At 40.4% G+C, this 18,423-nt stretch overlaps 1 protein-coding gene across 1 annotated transcript; it reads right to left on the bottom strand.

Moving 5' to 3' along the window:
- Positions 1-88: 88 nt before the first annotated feature.
- Positions 89-18,050, bottom strand: plcxd3 (phosphatidylinositol-specific phospholipase C, X domain containing 3). Its single transcript, XM_022191221.2, has 6 exons — positions 17,584-18,050; positions 7,036-7,292; positions 6,627-6,800; positions 5,114-5,289; positions 3,825-3,926; positions 89-2,806 (listed from the first exon to the last, which is right to left on the bottom strand). The coding sequence occupies exons 1-6, from the start codon at positions 17,684-17,686 to the stop codon at positions 2,647-2,649; spliced, it is 972 nt and encodes a 323-aa protein (XP_022046913.1). The 5' UTR covers positions 17,687-18,050; the 3' UTR covers positions 89-2,646.
- Positions 18,051-18,423: the final 373 nt, after the last annotated feature.

Raw genomic sequence — 18,423 nt, 5'->3', positions numbered from 1 at the left:
TAATGATATTTTCAATTAAGCAACCAACCATCCAAGCAACCAATCTCCACTCAAAGAGCCAGAAACAGTTCAGAGAATGATACTTCACTCAATAGGCATAGAAGCTTTATTTTATCAGCCATTTTTCCACTTAGAACAGAGTCACTTTCATTTGAACAAAGGTTTTTGAGTTTCACAACAGCAAAGGACTCTTTTTAACACCAGAACATAAAGGCAATGACGACAGTTTGGACCAGGGAAGACACCAATGTCCTTACAGCACGTTTTGCGAAGCATTTTGAAGTCTGCTCATTTGTGTGGGTTCATTCATAATCTGTACGGGGTAGTAGCACAGTGCAACATTTAAAAAATAAATTTATCTAGATAGGCGTCTTAAAGGGAAGGAGCATTACCAACTGGGATGCACACATGCTGCTGAGAACAAAATGCAGGAAATAATAGAAGTTACGCACAAACCTCACATATCCTGTTGGTACAGGATACAGCAAACTGTATAGGAGCTTTTGGTTCATGCACAAACAATAACGTATCAAATAAATTACTAAAACAAGAGCTGTTGGTAACTCACATAAGAAAACATTGTTAAAGACTCTTAGTAATAATTCCAATAATTTACAATTTATCGGCAGTATGCTATTTGCAGTTACAGTATGTAGAAATTTTCCACAATATAAAACATTTTAACATGAAACCACACAGAAGTGAAAGAAGTACTGTCTGAAAACTGGAATTCATTTACACACCGAAACGTATATTACAAACAGGACTTTCTAGCTGAAACTCAGTCGCTCACATGGGACCTTTAGAGATGGCACAGTTACTCACAAGACACATACATTCACCAATCCAAAGAGCTGAGTTTCCTGTTTTGCTTTTTTTTGTTTGTTCGTTTTATGTTTTTTTTTGGCTTTACATTACCAAACTTGACAACAATGTCCTGTCAGAATACATTCTCTGCAGAAAACGCCACACTTAGTCATCAGGTGTGTGGATGCTTGACTAGTAGGTGATTTTTTTTTCATGCATAATATGTGAAACCTTGCAATAAAAATATTTCCGTCTTCCTTCCGGGTGCTGTTTCGCCTTATTTTCCCATCTTAAATTTAACATTGTGAGGGGTAAAAGCAAGAAGGGCATTGAGCATAAATAAAAAATGAGGGTGAACCGTATGTATTGCACCAGTACTGATCGAGCAGAAATCCAGGGATTCAGAGACATGAAGGAAAGCAGACACCGGAGAGTTACAGCTGGATGTTAATTTAACATTTATTATAATGTTTTCCAAGCGTCAAAGCACTGCGGTCACATCAGGACCTCCCGCCTCTGAATGGTGATGTTTACCCTTTTCTGACTTGAAGTAAAACGAGTCTCTGAGTGAGTGTTAAGCAGCTTCATCACCTGTGATTATGAAAGACACAACATGGTGATACATCTCATGGTGACTCATATAGACTGCACTATAGCAGTAAGTATAGACACAAACACGGGGGGCAAGCAACCAGCAAAGGAAACACAGACGGCAGATACACTCTTGCACTCAGATATACTGTATTTTTATACTTGGCTATCACGACTCAGCACCCACCACTAAGGAACAATAAAAAATGTCACGCTGAATGCCTAATCATTGGAAATGACTGGCTGCATCAACCGCATTTCTGACTGTGAGAGTTGAAGCTTGTCTTGGAATTTTAAACCCACTGAAAATTGGTACTTTTCCCTGGCTGGTCACGCTGCGCTCTCTCTCTCTCTCTCTTGGTTTTAATTTGTGAAAGAAGGATTTTAATCAATCGCTTGTATACTACACACGTCTGGTAAATGCCTTGACTTCAGTGGTGACCATTACTAGTTGAAAACCCTCATGAGAGATTACTGTCACTGTAACCGTGAAAGTACTGAAAACGGTTCATGTCTTGTCAATGTAGTGAAGAAACACATCATGACAAGACTCTGCATTTCAGCTGCTGGAGGCATTTTTTTGCAAACACACTTGCAGTGATCTGATGAGGGATGCATATCGTTTAAAAAAGACAGAGAGAAAGAGAGGTTTCGCTTGGATAGTTTCCAAAGATGACATACAACTGCTAGATACTTACACCAGCCTACAATTTGAGTTACACAGACTTATTTAAAACGGCCTCTTAAAAAAAGAAGGAAAAAAAACTCTCACTATTACTAGAATACCAAGATTGATGTACCAACACATTTAGCAGATGGTTGATATGCTCTGAGGGACCTACCCTTGGTGAAGTAGTAAGCCTAAAAACAGTGAATTTGATCAGTGGAAAAAGCAGTTTTGTTGGGTTTTTTTACAGCACGGTGAGGAAGGAAAACTAACATCTCAACTGAGGGAGAAAAAATAAACATTTTGATCCTCCAAAACAGGAAACAAAACTAAACCTCATTCTCATAGTGCTCCAACCACAGACCAGTGTTCCTACCAACCTCAACTTGCCTTTTCCTCAATCCCCCTTTTTTTTTTCCACTTGACCTCTCAATTCACTATAGCCCTAAATAAAGTGAAAGGAGCAGTGCAGCTCCCCTCCTGAAATAAATGCCAAAGGGAAAAGAGTGAGAGCACAGACTCAAACCACTAGCAGTAAGCGGCGGTGACTACGCTCCCCTGAACGCCCCCTTCGCGGGCTCTCAGGTGGCGTCGTCGTCGTCGTCTTCATCCAGGTGATAGTTCAGGGTGATGACTGCGCTGATGAATTCTCCCAGCTCCACAAAATCGGCCGTGATGATGTTGATGCCACTCTCCCCCGGCCTTTGCGATCTGATCCACTGCATCATGCCGGGTAACGCCCTGAGCGGATGCACAGAGATGAACACGGAATCAGAAGGAAAGATCACCAAGGGAGGCGAGATAGAGTCAGAAAAGATATGCAGAGGGACAGAGGAGGGGATGATTCATGGCCGGCTGGTTTAACACGGAGAGGGGCATGCTGTGATGAAAGATCACAGCATGTGATGTCTGTATGCCAGACACCAGCTGTGAGAAGGACACTCTGAAGACTCGCCGGACATGTTCACGTGAACCGAGCACCAGGGGAGTTTGCTGCAGATGCCTCGCTCGGTTTTTCTGCATGACAAAATCCCACGAGCCGTCTCCTTCCTCTTCGTGTTCGCTTCCTCGTTAGTCCTACAACTGGTGTGATAAAATGAATGGCTGCGATGTTTTGCAGGATGCCTACATCAAAGTAACTGAATGCCTGGTGAGAATGGCTGATAGTGGAATTATCAAATGAATAATTCATGCCAGGAAAATAGATGCTTTTTGCTGCTGAGGCTTTTAACAAGCTGGTGGCATTAAGAGGGAGTGAAATACAGACAAAGTTGAGGGTAAATTAGGGGGGGGGATATATCCTGCACAATGATCTAGGAAGGGGGGGACAGAAAGAGGAAAGAGAGAAGCGTTGCCTCTAGTTTGTGGCAGCTGTTCAAAAAATAAATGAAATAAAAATGAGGGCAGTGTCAAACGCCTGGGGACACCTGTAGAAACCAACATGCCTCCGGATTTCACTATAAAATGCCACAGTGACTCACGTATGACTGTGTACGTCTGTGTCTAAGTGCACATGTGCTCATGAATTTTTGTTGTGAGTTGTGATGGGCAAACTGTGTCACTTCTGGGGCCTCTGGGGCCCGAGGTGTTGCTATATTTATGGTTGCAGACTGTCTGTGGACATGTTGGATAACATTGTGTACCACCATAGATGCTAACTTTGCATCTTTTCCAGTCCTCGTGTTGTACTGAACATGGACATAAAACACATTATTTACCTCTCTGTCACAAACAAACACACACAGGTACACACATATACCTTTCTGTAATGGTCTCCCTCAGTCCACTGGCCACACCCTTCATCACAGTGCTCGCCTTTGGTGTCAGAACCACCTGGGAAACAAAGAACGTCCCCTTCCTCCTGCCAGAAACATGTCAAACGTTTAATTGTTTTTACACTGTAATTTTTTTTCTTTGTGTTTTTGCAATGCACCTTGACACATTTTCTGTAAAGAAGTGTTACATATATACTGTAAGTAAATTTGGCTATATTTTTTGAATTATTTACTTTAAGAAACTTAAAGGAACAAAAACACATTTCACGTTTAATGTAGTACTGTTTCACAGAGTATAAACGTATGCAGTGAAAAAAAACTGTGAACAACGGCAACTGTGGAATCCCCAAAAATTAATATAAAAACAGAAAATCAATATCTCATAAAAATACTGCAGTTTTCTGGAATTATAATTAATTTTCCCACCCTACTTTTGCATGACATCATATGTATTTTTTCTTATAAAACGATTGTCAAGGCCTATAGATACAATATATTAATTAAAACACATTTATTCAACACTTTTGTTGTGAAAACCTTTATTTAAACAAAATAAATTTACAGAACTAATGCTTCCTTTCCTATTAACTGCCTTTAAATACATCTAATTTTAGATATAAATTTACATGATCAAACTTGAACCATTCCTTTGATCAATTTAAATGAAGTATGTAATTATTATGGTAAATTTGCAAACGTATTTTAACAGTCTTTGATGTAAAAAGATGTTAACTTTCTTTTAAAAGATGGACATTTTATAGTTATTTAATATTCAGTGATAAATACACATTATAAATGTAGATTCACACTGTTTTTGTAATTTTACTATGATTTTGTGTATTTCAAAAATATGTCAAAAAAATTTGTGAAATCATAAGAAGGAACCTACAAAATTACAGATTTGTTTTCACAGTGACTTTCACATACTGCATGTCAGCATTTAAAGTTCCATCCTCTTAGTTGCGGCAGTCAGCTAATGAAATCAGCAAGCCAGAGAAATTGGCCTAAAGCAAATTCAATTATTAGTCGCAAACTTTTAGCATAAAATGATCAGCATGACAATAAATCTAAATCATGACAGAATGATCCATTATGTTTGGACCTTATTCCTCATTTGTAAAGCTATAAGACATACACAATTAAATTAATGATATGCAGACCATTAATTAAAGGGATGGAAACATAAAAGTGCAGTCGGAGTGCAGAGGTTTTGCCCCGTTTAACCTTGTGTACATCACATTTTGCCCACAGTGACAGAAATGTACTGACAAACCTGCGGTCAGTGACAGATGCCTGCAGAAATTGAACCAGCTTTTCTGGGTCGGTGGTGTTGGCCCAGGGAGAGGGCATCATCTGGCCTGGCCACAAGAAGGGCACCTCCAAGGCCATGGGATGGTGGTAGAAGACCAGCACCTGGTACTCTTTCTCCCACAGGTACTGCAGAGTCACCTGAGTACAGAGGCAGGATGTTTAGGAAGTTATGAAGGGTGAAACTGAAGAAATCATCAAGTGTTTGGTACTAGTAAGGAAGTTCTGATTGATCACAGAAAACTGTTGGATATGTTAAATTAAAATTCAGACAGCTTTCTTTCACCAACAGCCACTGCTTTATATATAATTGCAGTATAATGCTAATTAAGACAATAACTGAAGAGAACTGGAAGAGAAGAAAACAACATTTAAATTAATTATTTTTTTGTTGTAATTTTCTGATGGTAAAAAACACATTTTTGAAAAGACAGAAGACTCCCTGCCTTTGTGCCTGCTTGCAGTTTATAGTATTTGCACGAGCAGCACATGTTTCTATGGTTACATCTTTGCTGAAAAAAAAGTTGATGGAAGACTATAGCTAACAAAACAGACTAGATGTTGTACAGGGAGGTTAGAGTTACAGTAAAAATAAACCTTTTCATCGCGACTCCAAGGTACTATACTTCACGTTTTTGGTGTTTTATTTTTTCCTCATGAGCTGATTTACTTTGTGGGGATGACCTTACACCTGTACACTGTTTCTTGAAATAGACCACTAAACAGCAGGAGAAGAATGGTGGAGTGTAATAAGACTGGACAGAAGAGCAACTGGAAGATACACAGATGAAAAAGGAACAATAAAGTAGAAGAATTCACAGAAACACTATTGTAGCAAAAGTGAAAAAGAAGGAGATTTAATACCAGTGGAGTAGCGAACAGCAGTCACATGTTCTCCCTAAAATGAAACACCACCCTGATGCCCCTACGGGCAGAGAGAAGTTTATTATTTTCATCATTTCCTCGCTTAATTGTCACTCAGCCGCAGCAGCTGTCACGAAACTATTATCTGAGATTGGTGACACTGCAATGGGAGTTGTTGGAGATTTGATTAATTTTATGGCTGATTTCTTCTCCCAGATTCTTCAGATACAAGAGGAGAGAAGGGCAAGCAGTGTGGATGGTGAAATAAACAGGCAGAAAAAGGCAGCAAAAAGCAAAATCTGAGCACGGGAGGACTTTTGTCCTTGGTGTCTAACTAAAAGGGCATGTTCAGAGTGCAGAAATGAACTATGATTAAGGATGTGATAACCATCATTCTACATCTCAAGTGATCAAAACACAGAATCACTGTTGTGCAGGGCTGAGAAAACAATAATTATCAAAAGCCCTTTGAACGCATGTAAAAAATTAAAAAAAAAAGTGTGCCTGAAAAGTGTCCTTTTTCAATCAAGAGTTGTTAAGGTGAAAGTGGCAGCTTCTGGGCTGAGTAATTGCTTATAATGATGCTCTCGGTTAAAAGTTAAGTGTATTTGTACCTCCTGAGCGAAAACAACCGGGCAGAGTTTGTCTCCAAACACCTCTTTCAGCATGGCAACCAGTTTTTCGTGGTGCAGGTTCTGCACGCCGTAGAAGTGGTTGAAGTCCAGGAACACGACCTCTCTGGCATGAGCTGACAGGAAACTGCTGATCTGCTCTAGGCCTTCTCTGACCTAAAATATAAAAATACAAACAATACCTATATTAATAATTTCTTTAATGACATAATGGTTTGAAATCCAGACACACAACTATGTACTTAAAATCTCTGAAGGACTTTGTGTAATTAAGCTCCCAGTCTGCACGCAGACATAAATACACTGCCATATACACACAAAACATCACTTAGCAACCACAAGCATTGCTGAATGTTCATCACATCAAAAACCATCCAAACTCTCTGCTGACCGTGGCACTGAAGAGCCCGTGGGCGAAGAACAGCTCATTGTCAGGGTCACGGGGCTTAGTGGAGATGCGCAGGTCAAAGAAGCGGATCCCAGCCTCCAGTTGGCTGTTGAAGTTCATCGTCTGCGTAGCCAGCCACTTCCTCATTAGCTTCTTGGCAACTGTGCCAAAAACAGAAACGAAGTTCTGCACCGTCTCCGGCTGCTCGGGGCCCACTGGAGATGCCTCATCGATGTAGAAGCTGAAGGAATCGTGGGAACCTGGAGAAGACACAAACATGAGTCTGCATGCAGTTATTGATTGCTGCATGTGTTGCTTCTGTTGAGAGACAACTGTAAGAGTGGGGTCAGTGCTTGAAAACAGCCCAGTGCCATGGCAACAGCATCAACTATCTGAGTAACAGCATCCATGGTCAGAAATCATGAACTCTGACAACTTGAAAAGAAGCGAGTGGTGCACATTCACATACTCCATCATATTTCTCAGGCAGAGCTGGCATCTCAGGGCAGAACACTGCTGTGCTTATCATTCTATACTTTCCTTGTATACAGTATATTTATAAATGTAACATCCTCAGGTACAGAATGCCTGCACTTTTTGGTACAGCATAGAGCCCAGATGAAACTGGATTTAGTCAGCTGTTGCCAATTATTAGAGAGTAAAAAATATTACGGTTGATGATCTTTATACAGTGCATATATATGAACATATTATGCTAGAGACTGTAAAGTAAGGGGGAAATAATGGGATAATTTTTTATTGTTACACTGACAGCTACGTCTTCCACAAACTATTTAGCAACTTACTCTGAAGACGATGTTTGACTCTGCAACACCATGGGCTCAGCTGTGACACCTGCTCTGCTGCATGTGCTGCAAACTGTGCTAACAGAAGTGTAAATAATGATGTCTGAACTATACAACACCATTTCTACATTGCCCCAAGCATCTTTTTCTGTATTATCATCCATAAAAGGATTTTTATATCAGCACGTTTGACAACATAAATACCAATAGGGGTATATCTCTTAGGGGTCAGTATCTTCAAATAATTTCACCTGAGTGATAAGTCGATCAGGCTCTGGTACAGGTTGTCAGCTTGTAGTCTCAGTTTAAGCCTGAAGGTTCAGATTTTACTCTGAAAGTGGCAATTTGACTAGAAAATTCTGACCACCTGAAATGTCTGAGTGCCAGTTTTTTAGAGCATTTGACGCCTCTGTAAATATCCCTGCCCAATGTGCTAAATTAGTCCAGTCCTCAAAGACTCAATTTGCAATTTCAAACCCTTGGAGATTTTCAAACCCCCTGGGGAACGCTCACTACTATTTTTCACAGCTTCTTCACACATCTATCTACTCTATCCTCGTGGATGGAGTGTTATAAAAAAGACAAAAGGCCAACTCGTTTTCTTATTTATCCACAGACACGTGATGAGTTAAAGGAAAAACCTGAAGCCTTGACCCCTACAGTGGGGTGGTCTGGAGGCTCTGTGGGAGGAAAGAAAAAGAAAAAGTGTTGACTCCACAGATTGCCAACCTGATGAAAGTTATTTTGTGATATAGATGAAGGAATGCCGAGCAAACTTATACTGTAATTGGAAGGACCTCTAACAGGGAAAGTGGCAGAACTGCTTCTTAAATTCAGACGTACTTACTAACAAGCGGATGTGTCGTTAAATTGCTGGCACACAGCTGTGGTGCTCAGCATTATCTCTAAATGAGCAAAATTCATACATCTTTTTCTTCTGTCAGAAGGGGCTCTGATGAGGAGCTGCAATTCTTTCTGGAAAGATACTGCCTGTACATTCTACATTCTTCAAATGCCATTTTTTTGTACTGCCTTAAGCACCACAATTATTGTTCTGGAATGGCACCAAGAATCTGAGATGCAGACATCTTCAATCTCCAGAAGATAAAACAAAGTACATGACTGGATAGAAACCGCTAATATGTGGAAAAAAAAAACCTAATATATCTAATTTAAAAGAAGTGAGCATTTAAACAAAGTTAGCTGTGGTTTATTCTGAGGCCAGTTTAACATGTGTTTCATTTATTGTTCATTATTATTCAGAAGAAAATGAAAAAATACCAGAGGATGAAAGTCCATCAGTATATTGATGCATTCTTTGATAGCACTGACACATTTCTTTGAAACTGATGCAAGGTGAATGCTTTTGGTTAGATCTGAAGGTTGCGTGTCCTTTACAGGCATGCTGGAGAGTGAAGAGAGAGTAAATGTTGGCAGCGTGTGCATATTATGCAGATTAACTCGTCCTACTCCCCGCTGCGGTCCAATCCCTCACGTTTCAGACAGACATGCTACTCCCTGCACCCACCTTCCACCATGACCAACACACGGACACACAGTCTGAACTGACCTTCAGCTGTCTATACACCAGTGCCAGGTCTGAGCAGTCAGCACAGAACACAGACCATGAGCAGGGTAGACGGCTAAATCCTGGGGCTCGGCAGCAAACATCATCACTACTGGGTGAGCCTCACCAGCAGGGTCACAGTGTAACAGAGTACGACCTTAACCAGTAACAACAGCAGCCGCTGCAGAAAATGTTTTATTTTAGGCCCTGACGGTTGTGCAACATAACTACCACAGAATTATTTTCATTATCCACTAGTCTAGTAATTTTCTTTATGAAGTGATTAATCATTTGGCATGGATAATATTACAAAATGCTGAACTGTATTCTCTTCAAGCTCAAGGGGATTCTACAGTTTGTTTCTTAGTGACTAATGGTCTAAAATTCAAAGAAAGTCAATTTTTTAAATCACACAAGACAAAGAAAGTGAGCAACTCTTTACAAATTACATGTTGGATTTAGGTAATGTTGGGCTTCCTTTTTTTGCAAAATGACTTAATATTTAATTTAATAAAATAGTGTATAAATTGTTTCAGCTCCACAATCAACATGCATGTGTGTATAACCAAGCTGTACAATTCACCTCTTGGGAGATTTTTTTGCTGTTCACTGTGAGACAAAGAGAAAGGACGTGCAGTTGATAGAAAACAGTCCCAGGGGATGATGCAATGAACTGTTAGGGTTTTAATGAAAGTAGAACACCTAAAGGCAAGCTAATAAAGTTTGTTTGTGGATTACTAACAAGCATTTCCTTAGATATATCAGACAAAAAGCCTAAGGTTGATGCTATGCTGCGAAGAGGCACAATCTCACAGGGAAAGAAAACTGAGACGGTATCAACAAATATTTTTGTTAAGTGTTTAGAACTTCTGTAAAAAAAAAACAAAAAACAAAACAATCGCATAGAAAGCTGTGCAGAGATGTGGGAAGTGTGGCACAATCAAGTTTTTGTGCCTGAGCTCTGAACATGATTAATTATTGTTTATATTAGGAAATAATTTGCTGCACCTTAATGGCACGCCATGTCTCAAGGGCAACACATTCATTTGGAAATGTGAGAAAACATTTTCTTTTGCAAGTTCTTTTACGCTCAATAACAAATAATTCTACGTCAGAACTGAACACTTTGTTTCTTGTAAACAGGAAAGAAAACTCTACTTTGATGAAGCCACTTATTGCTGCGAATTAGACAAACTGTGTTATGTAAGTAATGAATATAGATATTATGCAGGTCGCATGCAATCAACAGTAAACATAGTTATCAGAGACTTTACTGAAGGAAATCTATCACACTGAATAAAACATTCTGTCTCCATCAAAATCGCCTCATTATTTAGGAAAGACGTTCACAGTGAATATGGTTTGGCTCCATGTGATCACTGTCATTTTGTATTATCAACTTCTTGTAAATGATTCCCAAACTACCTCCTCTCAAGCTGTTTGATGGCTTTTGCTTTGATTGAAATGAAGATGCGCCCATGAACCAAACACACAAAAGAAGCACTGAAAGTATCAGAAGAATCCCCAAATAAGACAAATGAATATCACCTTCGCCTCTGACTCACGAGTAACCTCTTAGAGACTGTCGTAGCAGCTGAACAGTGTAACACATTCTTCCGTTCAGATCGTGAACTTTGGGAACTGTTTTTTTCCCCCTGACATTAGCAACATAATCACATGTCAGCTACAGACAAGCTTTACTGAAAAAGTGTAAAGAGAACGAGCCAGAGCACAAAAAAGAGAGAAACAAGCCGAGACAGAGTGATCCACTTATTGATGATGATGATGATGGTGGTGGTGAGTGAGTGATGATTGTTACCTCATAGAATTGATCTGTGTTAACTGAGTCATCCTCAGTGAGTGAAAGCAAACCCATTCAAAGAGGACCACTGGCAGTTTATGCCCTTTTCATGACAAAACATTACCGCTCACCATGGACTCCCTCTGGGTCTATTTTAGGATGCTGAGGAGAGGAGAGGAGAATGAGAATGAGAATGAAAAGTGACAGGATGGAGATCAGCCAAATGTTACTAAAAGACTAAAGAATAAGCTCAGGACTCTCCGTGCTCTCACCTCTACACTTCACCTGTATGAATCTTTCTGTATGATTTTACAGTAATTCTGTAAGTGTTGCTCTTTCCATCAGAGTCCTGCAACCATCTATTCTCTGAACTCCAGTTCAATTTGCTCTAATCTCACTCTGCCTCCTACCTTGCTACTTTCTTCCATCTTGTTTGAGCAGCAGTGCACACAAAGTCTGTACACTTGCAATGAGGCTGAATTATTTGACTATTTGAATCAAGATAAATGTCCTTGCGCTGGATACTCAATTAACTGCCACCGGTGAGGCAAACAGAGCTTGTACAGAATCCATACTGAGCCATTTCTTGTGGTTTCTAAGATATTTGATTTCCTTTAGCAACTTATAAAACTGAAAAATCTACGAATATATAAAGATGCATGATTTATTACCATAATTCCTTGACACACTGTTGCAACGACTGGTATTCTTTGTAAAAGCATTCTGAAAACAGAATCAAACACTTTGTTCTAAGTTATAGGGCTGCTACAGCAAAGCAGATTGGTGTTACAGCAATTTAAAGTCACTGTCTAAGTTCAGGAGCTGCAAATAAGCAGGAAGTGCACCTGGTCAAACACAATGACTCTGACTAAATTTGAGCTGAACTGAGATTAAGAAGGGATGCAACTCATGGTTACTTATCCATGAAAGAAACGAGCTGCACCACTCCCACCTCTTTACCATCCATTTCCTTAATTTCTCTCAGATGGAGCTTCTCTCTCTCGCTCTACCAGACTATTTTCTCTGCCTTTGTTTGTTTTTACATCCTCTGGCTTTCGATGGCTTTTAGCTGGTTGATTTTCCTGTCCTCGGTGCAGTGTTTATCCTGGCATCTGATACCATTCATCCTCGTTGTTCAAAGCCTTTAGTGGCAGCAGAGTGATCCAGTTGAAGGACTGATGGTCAGATTTAAAGCTTAAAGTCCTGAGCTTTTCCTCCATCCAGAGGGAACCGAAAAGAAGACTGAAGACGCCTCCTCTGCGATGGATTTGTTTTTATTGCCTGCAAGGCCATTTGAGCTTAATACAATTTCCTTCACCCTTTCCCCTTGGCCAAAGATATGCTATTCATTTCTTACCTAAGACCTTAAGCTGTTGCATTTAGTCATTCAAGAGGTTCCGAATGACACCCTTGAGCCCTTTTCAAATATGATACTTTGGTATTATGATGTGGGAATTGTATCACTGGAGTACGGTCACTTATTCCCTCCAATAGTTTGCCTGCTCTTATTCAGAGCAGGCAAACTATAACAGATTTTTCCCTGATCGATAACTATATCAGGCACTATCTAATTGTGAAATAAGCACTGCATATTGAAAATAATTCCTAAAAATATTGCTGACTGACTGTATCTTAGCCAAATCATCACAGTAATATTATCATGACAATATTGTCACCAAAATATGTAATTAGCACAAGACTGCAGCGACCTAAACAAAATTTAAATCGCAGCCCTTTTGCAAACTTATAGGTTTCCGCTACTAGTTACTCTGCTAAGGAACGTAGTGGAGTTCTGTGACGATCGGCATACATTTGTCCTTCTGTGAATCTGTCTTTCTGTATGCAACATTACTTAAAAACGGATTTCAATGAAATTTTCTGGGAAGGTCAGAAATGACACAAGGACCACCTTATTAGATTTTAGCAGTGATTATAATCTGGATTCACAGATTTGTTAAAGATTTCTGTATCATTGTGAGACAGCAGCCTGCTTACGATCACGATTGCGATCCTACTAAAAATCAACAGCTGCGGACTTATCATGACTTCTCCGTCGAAAATCATACAAGGAATAATTGATTAAATTGGGGGAGTGTTTCCGAGTCCCATCAATTCCCGCCACCCGCTACATATTTAGCTCACGGTATCCGTACATAACGTACACATGCATAACAAATGCCGTCGCCTGTGCTCAGCGTAAGGTCATGTTGTTTGTTGGTACATCTATGTTAAATGGTCATATTCTATGTTGCCATGATTTCTGCCACAAATTTTTCAAGATTTCAGCTGTCGGAAATGATACGACTGACTGGCCTTTGTGGAGTACTGTGCTCTCTGAGTGCCTTTCTTGTTTTAAAACTGCACTGATCAATGCTAAGAATGAAACAAATCACTTTATGTAACAGGTAAGCATATAAATACAATAAACAATTCATTTGTCACTCCTGTATGGTTGTTTATTTAGGAGTTTTTCTGGTTTACACACTCACCAAAGCACTTATTTCCACAGTAAATGCAAAAACATCCAAATATCTTCTTAGCATACTCAGTTGTAAGTGGCAAATTTTGTTACATTTATATCGACATTTACTGTGCACGCCTGTGTGACTCAGATACATGCCAGCGTCTAAATACTCTGTCTACCATCATACTCAAAATGCCAAAAATCCAATTTAATTGCTACAATATAATCGCTACCAATGTAATTATGGTAGTGAAATTGTGATGGCTTTTCCCTTTCCTCCTACTGAAGCTTGTTTCATGATGATAGAAAGAGAAACAGATTCACAGTGTCTTTGGCAGCACACCTTAGCAGATCACCTCTGTCAGGCGAATGTGCAGTCAGTCTGCAGAACTCACTAAGCAGATCTAACAATAGACACAGGAAAACAGTCCCCCATGTCCTCCACTGATCAACCCTCAATCCCTTTACTGACCCCCATCTTTAATCTACTGCAACCTCTTCCTTGCCACTCTTGCTCATCCCTTCACCCATCTGAGTCGTGGAGCCTATAGGTCGGCACAATGTGAGGCCGAAATGGCACATATGGCCACTGCAGAGAGCCAGTCATGTCTGAATGCTATCATGTTTCCCAAACGTAGTGTTTTACAGAGGACTAGTAGGATTACCCTCAAGAAAATATGTATAATTTTTATATATGACACAACCTCTGTGTTAGTGCACTGTGCCATTAGTCACAGCATGATAGAAAAACAGCTCTGTAATTACTCAAAATAAACAATTCACGGGTCAATAGTTATGTTCTATGCTGCCCTCAGATAAAAAAAAAACAAAAACAGAACAAACAAACAATCAAAGCCTGATTGAATTAAACCACCTCTTTTCTCAAATTTATTGCAATTTATGGTTCTACAAAAATCCATTCTTTCACAGCTCTGTTCCTTTTTTTGGACAAATTTTAGTCAGGTTTCACAGCAGTCTTGAGTCAGCCATCCTCCGTGTGACAAATGATTCATTGGTGTCTTTGGATTCTGAAAATCGTGCAATTTTAATTCAGTTGGATTTTTGACAGAAGTGATTGTTCCTTTCTCTCAGATCGTCTCAGTCATGTTGTTCAGTCTCCAGGCTTTGCAGGTACTTGCCTTTTACCAACAAGACTAAGCAGTTTAGGAAAAGACTGATGACTTCTTTCTTCCTCTCCATCTATCTCACTGTAGTGTACCAGAAGGTTTTATTTTAGAGCCCAGTTTATTCCCATTATATTTCTTATCCTGGTCACACGGAGAAATCTGCTGATGTTTTACAAATCTGCTCTTCACTGTCTAGGAGATTTCAAATGCTAAATGGCTAAAAACATTTTTTGGCTTTATCTTAGCTGTTTTCCCCCATCTCAGGACTATTGATAAACTAAAACATTTTCTCTCATTTAAACATCAGGAAACTCTTAACCTATTGAATACTGTAATTCACTTACTGTTTAGTCAGTCAGTCAGACAAATGTGACAAGAAGGCCCTTCGAGAAGAGAGACCTCCCTACATCCCTTTACTTAAGTACCTTAATTTGCTACCATTTCAGTAAAGAAAAAAAAAGCGAAGACGCTTTTGCTTGTTTTTAAAGCCCTGCACCAGTCAACTGACTCCAGATTCTGACTCAGAGCTTTCAACCAATATGTTCAATCCACTCTAAACTCCCAGTATTAATTCAAGAGTGATGGAGCATTTCAAATCACTGAGTGACAGTTCTTCCCTCACTATCGAGTATTTTTTCCTCATGCTTTCTAGTAACACATGCATGCATTATACTTGGTTTCTGTTCCTCACCGTTACTGTCACCACCTCTGTCTCAGTGATGGACTGAGGTGATTATCCTTTGGTCCTATTAACCTCGTGAGTTGGTCATTCGAAAATTAATCTTCCTTTCCTACACTGGCTGCACAAACAATCAAAGGAGGGGGAAAACAACTAAATATACCATTTAATCATTCAGTACTTTCTGACAGAAAACACATTATCAGCATCCTGTGTAGTGTCGCTGTGGCTCATACACTGGTGATGAGTCAAAACTGTCAGGCTGATCCAAGTCAAAGGTAACAGCAACACCACAAATGGCAAGAAAATACAATCTGTCGACAGCAGCTCTTTTATCTGTCAAACACGTGTGCTGCTTTGAGGATCTACGATGTGTTATAGTCATGTAGAGTATTTTCCAAATCATTTTGCTGCATTAGCACACCAGTTACTTGATGCATGACAAATGGATGCCATTAAATCATTAAAAACACCGACACTAATCAATAATACCTTAAAATAAATGTGCTGCAAATTATACAGGAGGTTGCGTGTATTAACAAATACTATACAGCTGTAGAAAGCTGGAAACACAGACACAGTGAGGTTTTCGGCAGCAGCAGACTACTATGGCATCACATTACCTCACAAAGCAGAGTACTACTTTGACCTGGATCTCTCAGGCTGATCACTCTAGGCAGAAGTTAGAGGCAGCAGTACTTGAATGGTTGAGGATTATACAGCAGCACTTTGCAGGAACATAATGAAAATATTGTTCTTCCAACTAAGAGAAGGGATAAAAACTTGTGGAGAAGATGAGACTGTTGTCGCTTTTGTTTCTTGTCTGTCCCAGTTTCATTCCTGTTTAAACAAAGGCCAACAGTGCTGCGTTCGAAGACAAAAGAACATGATACTGCTCAGACTTTTGAAATAAATCAGACATGCATCCCAATAAGAACACATGCTTGCTTCTAAAATAAACTGATAAAATCCAGGGGATTCTGGCGTTTATCTTGGGCAAACAATACGCCAAATGTGTGACGACAAACACAAGAAAAGTGCAAAGATTTGGTGGATGTTTACAGAATCTGTATCTAAATGGAGGATGGAGCAGCTGAGCCACAGGCTGCAGGAACCAATAAGGAATAATGATGGCTAATTAAATGGGACTGAGCGTTTCCCATGCTGCCTTGGCATGGATGAACTATGGATTAACACAGCAAACTCCATGTGATTCAGCAAAAATACAAGCATGAGGTAATGCATGGCAGACCGTTAGTGTCTTCAGATGTTTTTTGATTATATCTGTGATGAACTGCATGGCGTCCATACGAGTTGCGGCCAGAGTTGGTAATATGGCATGCCAGTAAGCCATCTGTATCTGAAATGGCAAACCTAAACACAGCAGGTGCTCAAAAAGAAAGTGATGGAAAGATGAGAGGAGTGAGACCCACAATGGATCGAAAATTCAAGTAAAAGAATGAAAGTTCCATGTGTGGAGGTGTGATAATCACCAGGCAGCAGATATGAAATTAACAGGCTGCTATTAAGCCATTCCATCATTCACATCAGTGGTGAGCTTTACACTCAGCCTTTCCAATTTGAATGGAATTAAAGGCACCTGCAGCGATTGGCTAAAAGGTGCAACAGCTCATTTTATATGGGAAGCTCTGTGATCATCTGAGTGCGCAGACTGAACCATCCCACTCGTCGTCTCCCTGTGGCCACCACCCCAACGCGCCTCATGTCATGCACGATACAGAGCAGCGTGGTTCATACTATTCTGAATCTGCAGATCTTTGTCGTCTTTTGTTGCCTCCTGCTATTTCTCATCTTGAGGAGGAAGCCGTCAGTCATCTGTCAGTAACCTTCAGGGACGCGATCAGGCTGGACCGTTCACAATAAATGGCACTTCTCGCGTTGCGCAACAGGTTAGGCTTTGTTTTAACGAGGTGCAGTGGTAGTGGTGTTCGTTTTTTAAAAGGTTGTGGATTGAATGCAAAGTAAAACATGAAAAGTTTGCAAAGCAGCAAAAACGTGTACACTGTTAAAAGTCAGAGAAAAACGTGTGCGTTTCTCACCAATTACAATAGCTGCATGCTGTGCGCAAACGAGATGAAACACCTACCGGGGATCGCCAGGTTGGTGAGCGGGATGGTGTGCATGCTCTGCGGTAAACTTGCCATCCAGTCGGCGAAGCGCAGGTCGCTTCTCCCGTGAGACGAAGCCATGCTGCCGGCAACCGTGCACACAATGCTCCGTTCTCCCGGACCGGTGCCTGCGCCAACCTGGAGTGCGCTCTAGCCCCCTTTTCTCTCCACGCACGCAGACAGACACAATTACACACACACTCTCTCGCCCTGCCTCACTTTCTCTCTCTCTCCCTCTCTCTATTTCTCTCACAGAGACACACAGAGAGTCGGTCCACACCCCCCTGGAGCTGCACACATCGGCGGGTAGCACAATTACGAAAATGCGGTTGGACGGATCCAAATATGGCAACATTCGGTGTTCAGACACGCAGCCTTGTAATCATGACACTGCACATGTCTCAATTATACGGTCACCGCTAGAATATTAGCAACACAGAAAAGCACGAACAATTCCAGCTGTCAGGGTTATCACACAGGCTAGACTACGCCAAATGCACGCATTCTCGTAAGGCGCACAGAACACTCACCACTTGATGGCTGCGTGTTAAACATTCAAAAAAGCAATTTTGGAACAATACAGTTGGATGGGAGTAGTCTACTGTCCATCAGAGGTCTACCAAGCTGATGCTATTATAAAAGTTGTGCCTGTATTGATGATTTTTTTGAATTTCAGTCATTCCAAGGTGCCATTATCAGAATGGGTTCATTTTCTTGTATTTCTATACAGAGATTAAGATAAAAGAAGGCACCGAGAGAATAAAACCCACCCAGACTCAGGAGCCTGATATCTGAGGCCCTGCACTTGAATGAGTGAC

This window comes from Acanthochromis polyacanthus, chromosome 7 (genome assembly GCF_021347895.1).
Source record: "Acanthochromis polyacanthus isolate Apoly-LR-REF ecotype Palm Island chromosome 7, KAUST_Apoly_ChrSc, whole genome shotgun sequence".
In the NCBI taxonomy this organism is placed as follows: Eukaryota; Metazoa; Chordata; class Actinopteri; family Pomacentridae; genus Acanthochromis; species Acanthochromis polyacanthus.
This window is presented reverse-complemented; position numbering and strand designations above follow the sequence as displayed.

Coding starts and splice junctions, on each gene's coding strand:
- plcxd3 (XM_022191221.2), bottom strand. CDS start 17,686: ATGGCTTCGTCTCACGGGAGAAGCGACCTGCGCTTCGCCGACTGGATG. Junction 7,293..17,583: donor CACCAACCTGGCGATCCCCG/GTAGGTGTTTCA, acceptor TGTCTTCTCCAG/GTTCCCACGATTCCTTCAGC. Junction 5,290..6,626: donor CGGTTGTTTTCGCTCAGGAG/GTACAAATACAC, acceptor CTCTGTACTCAG/GTGACTCTGCAGTACCTGTG.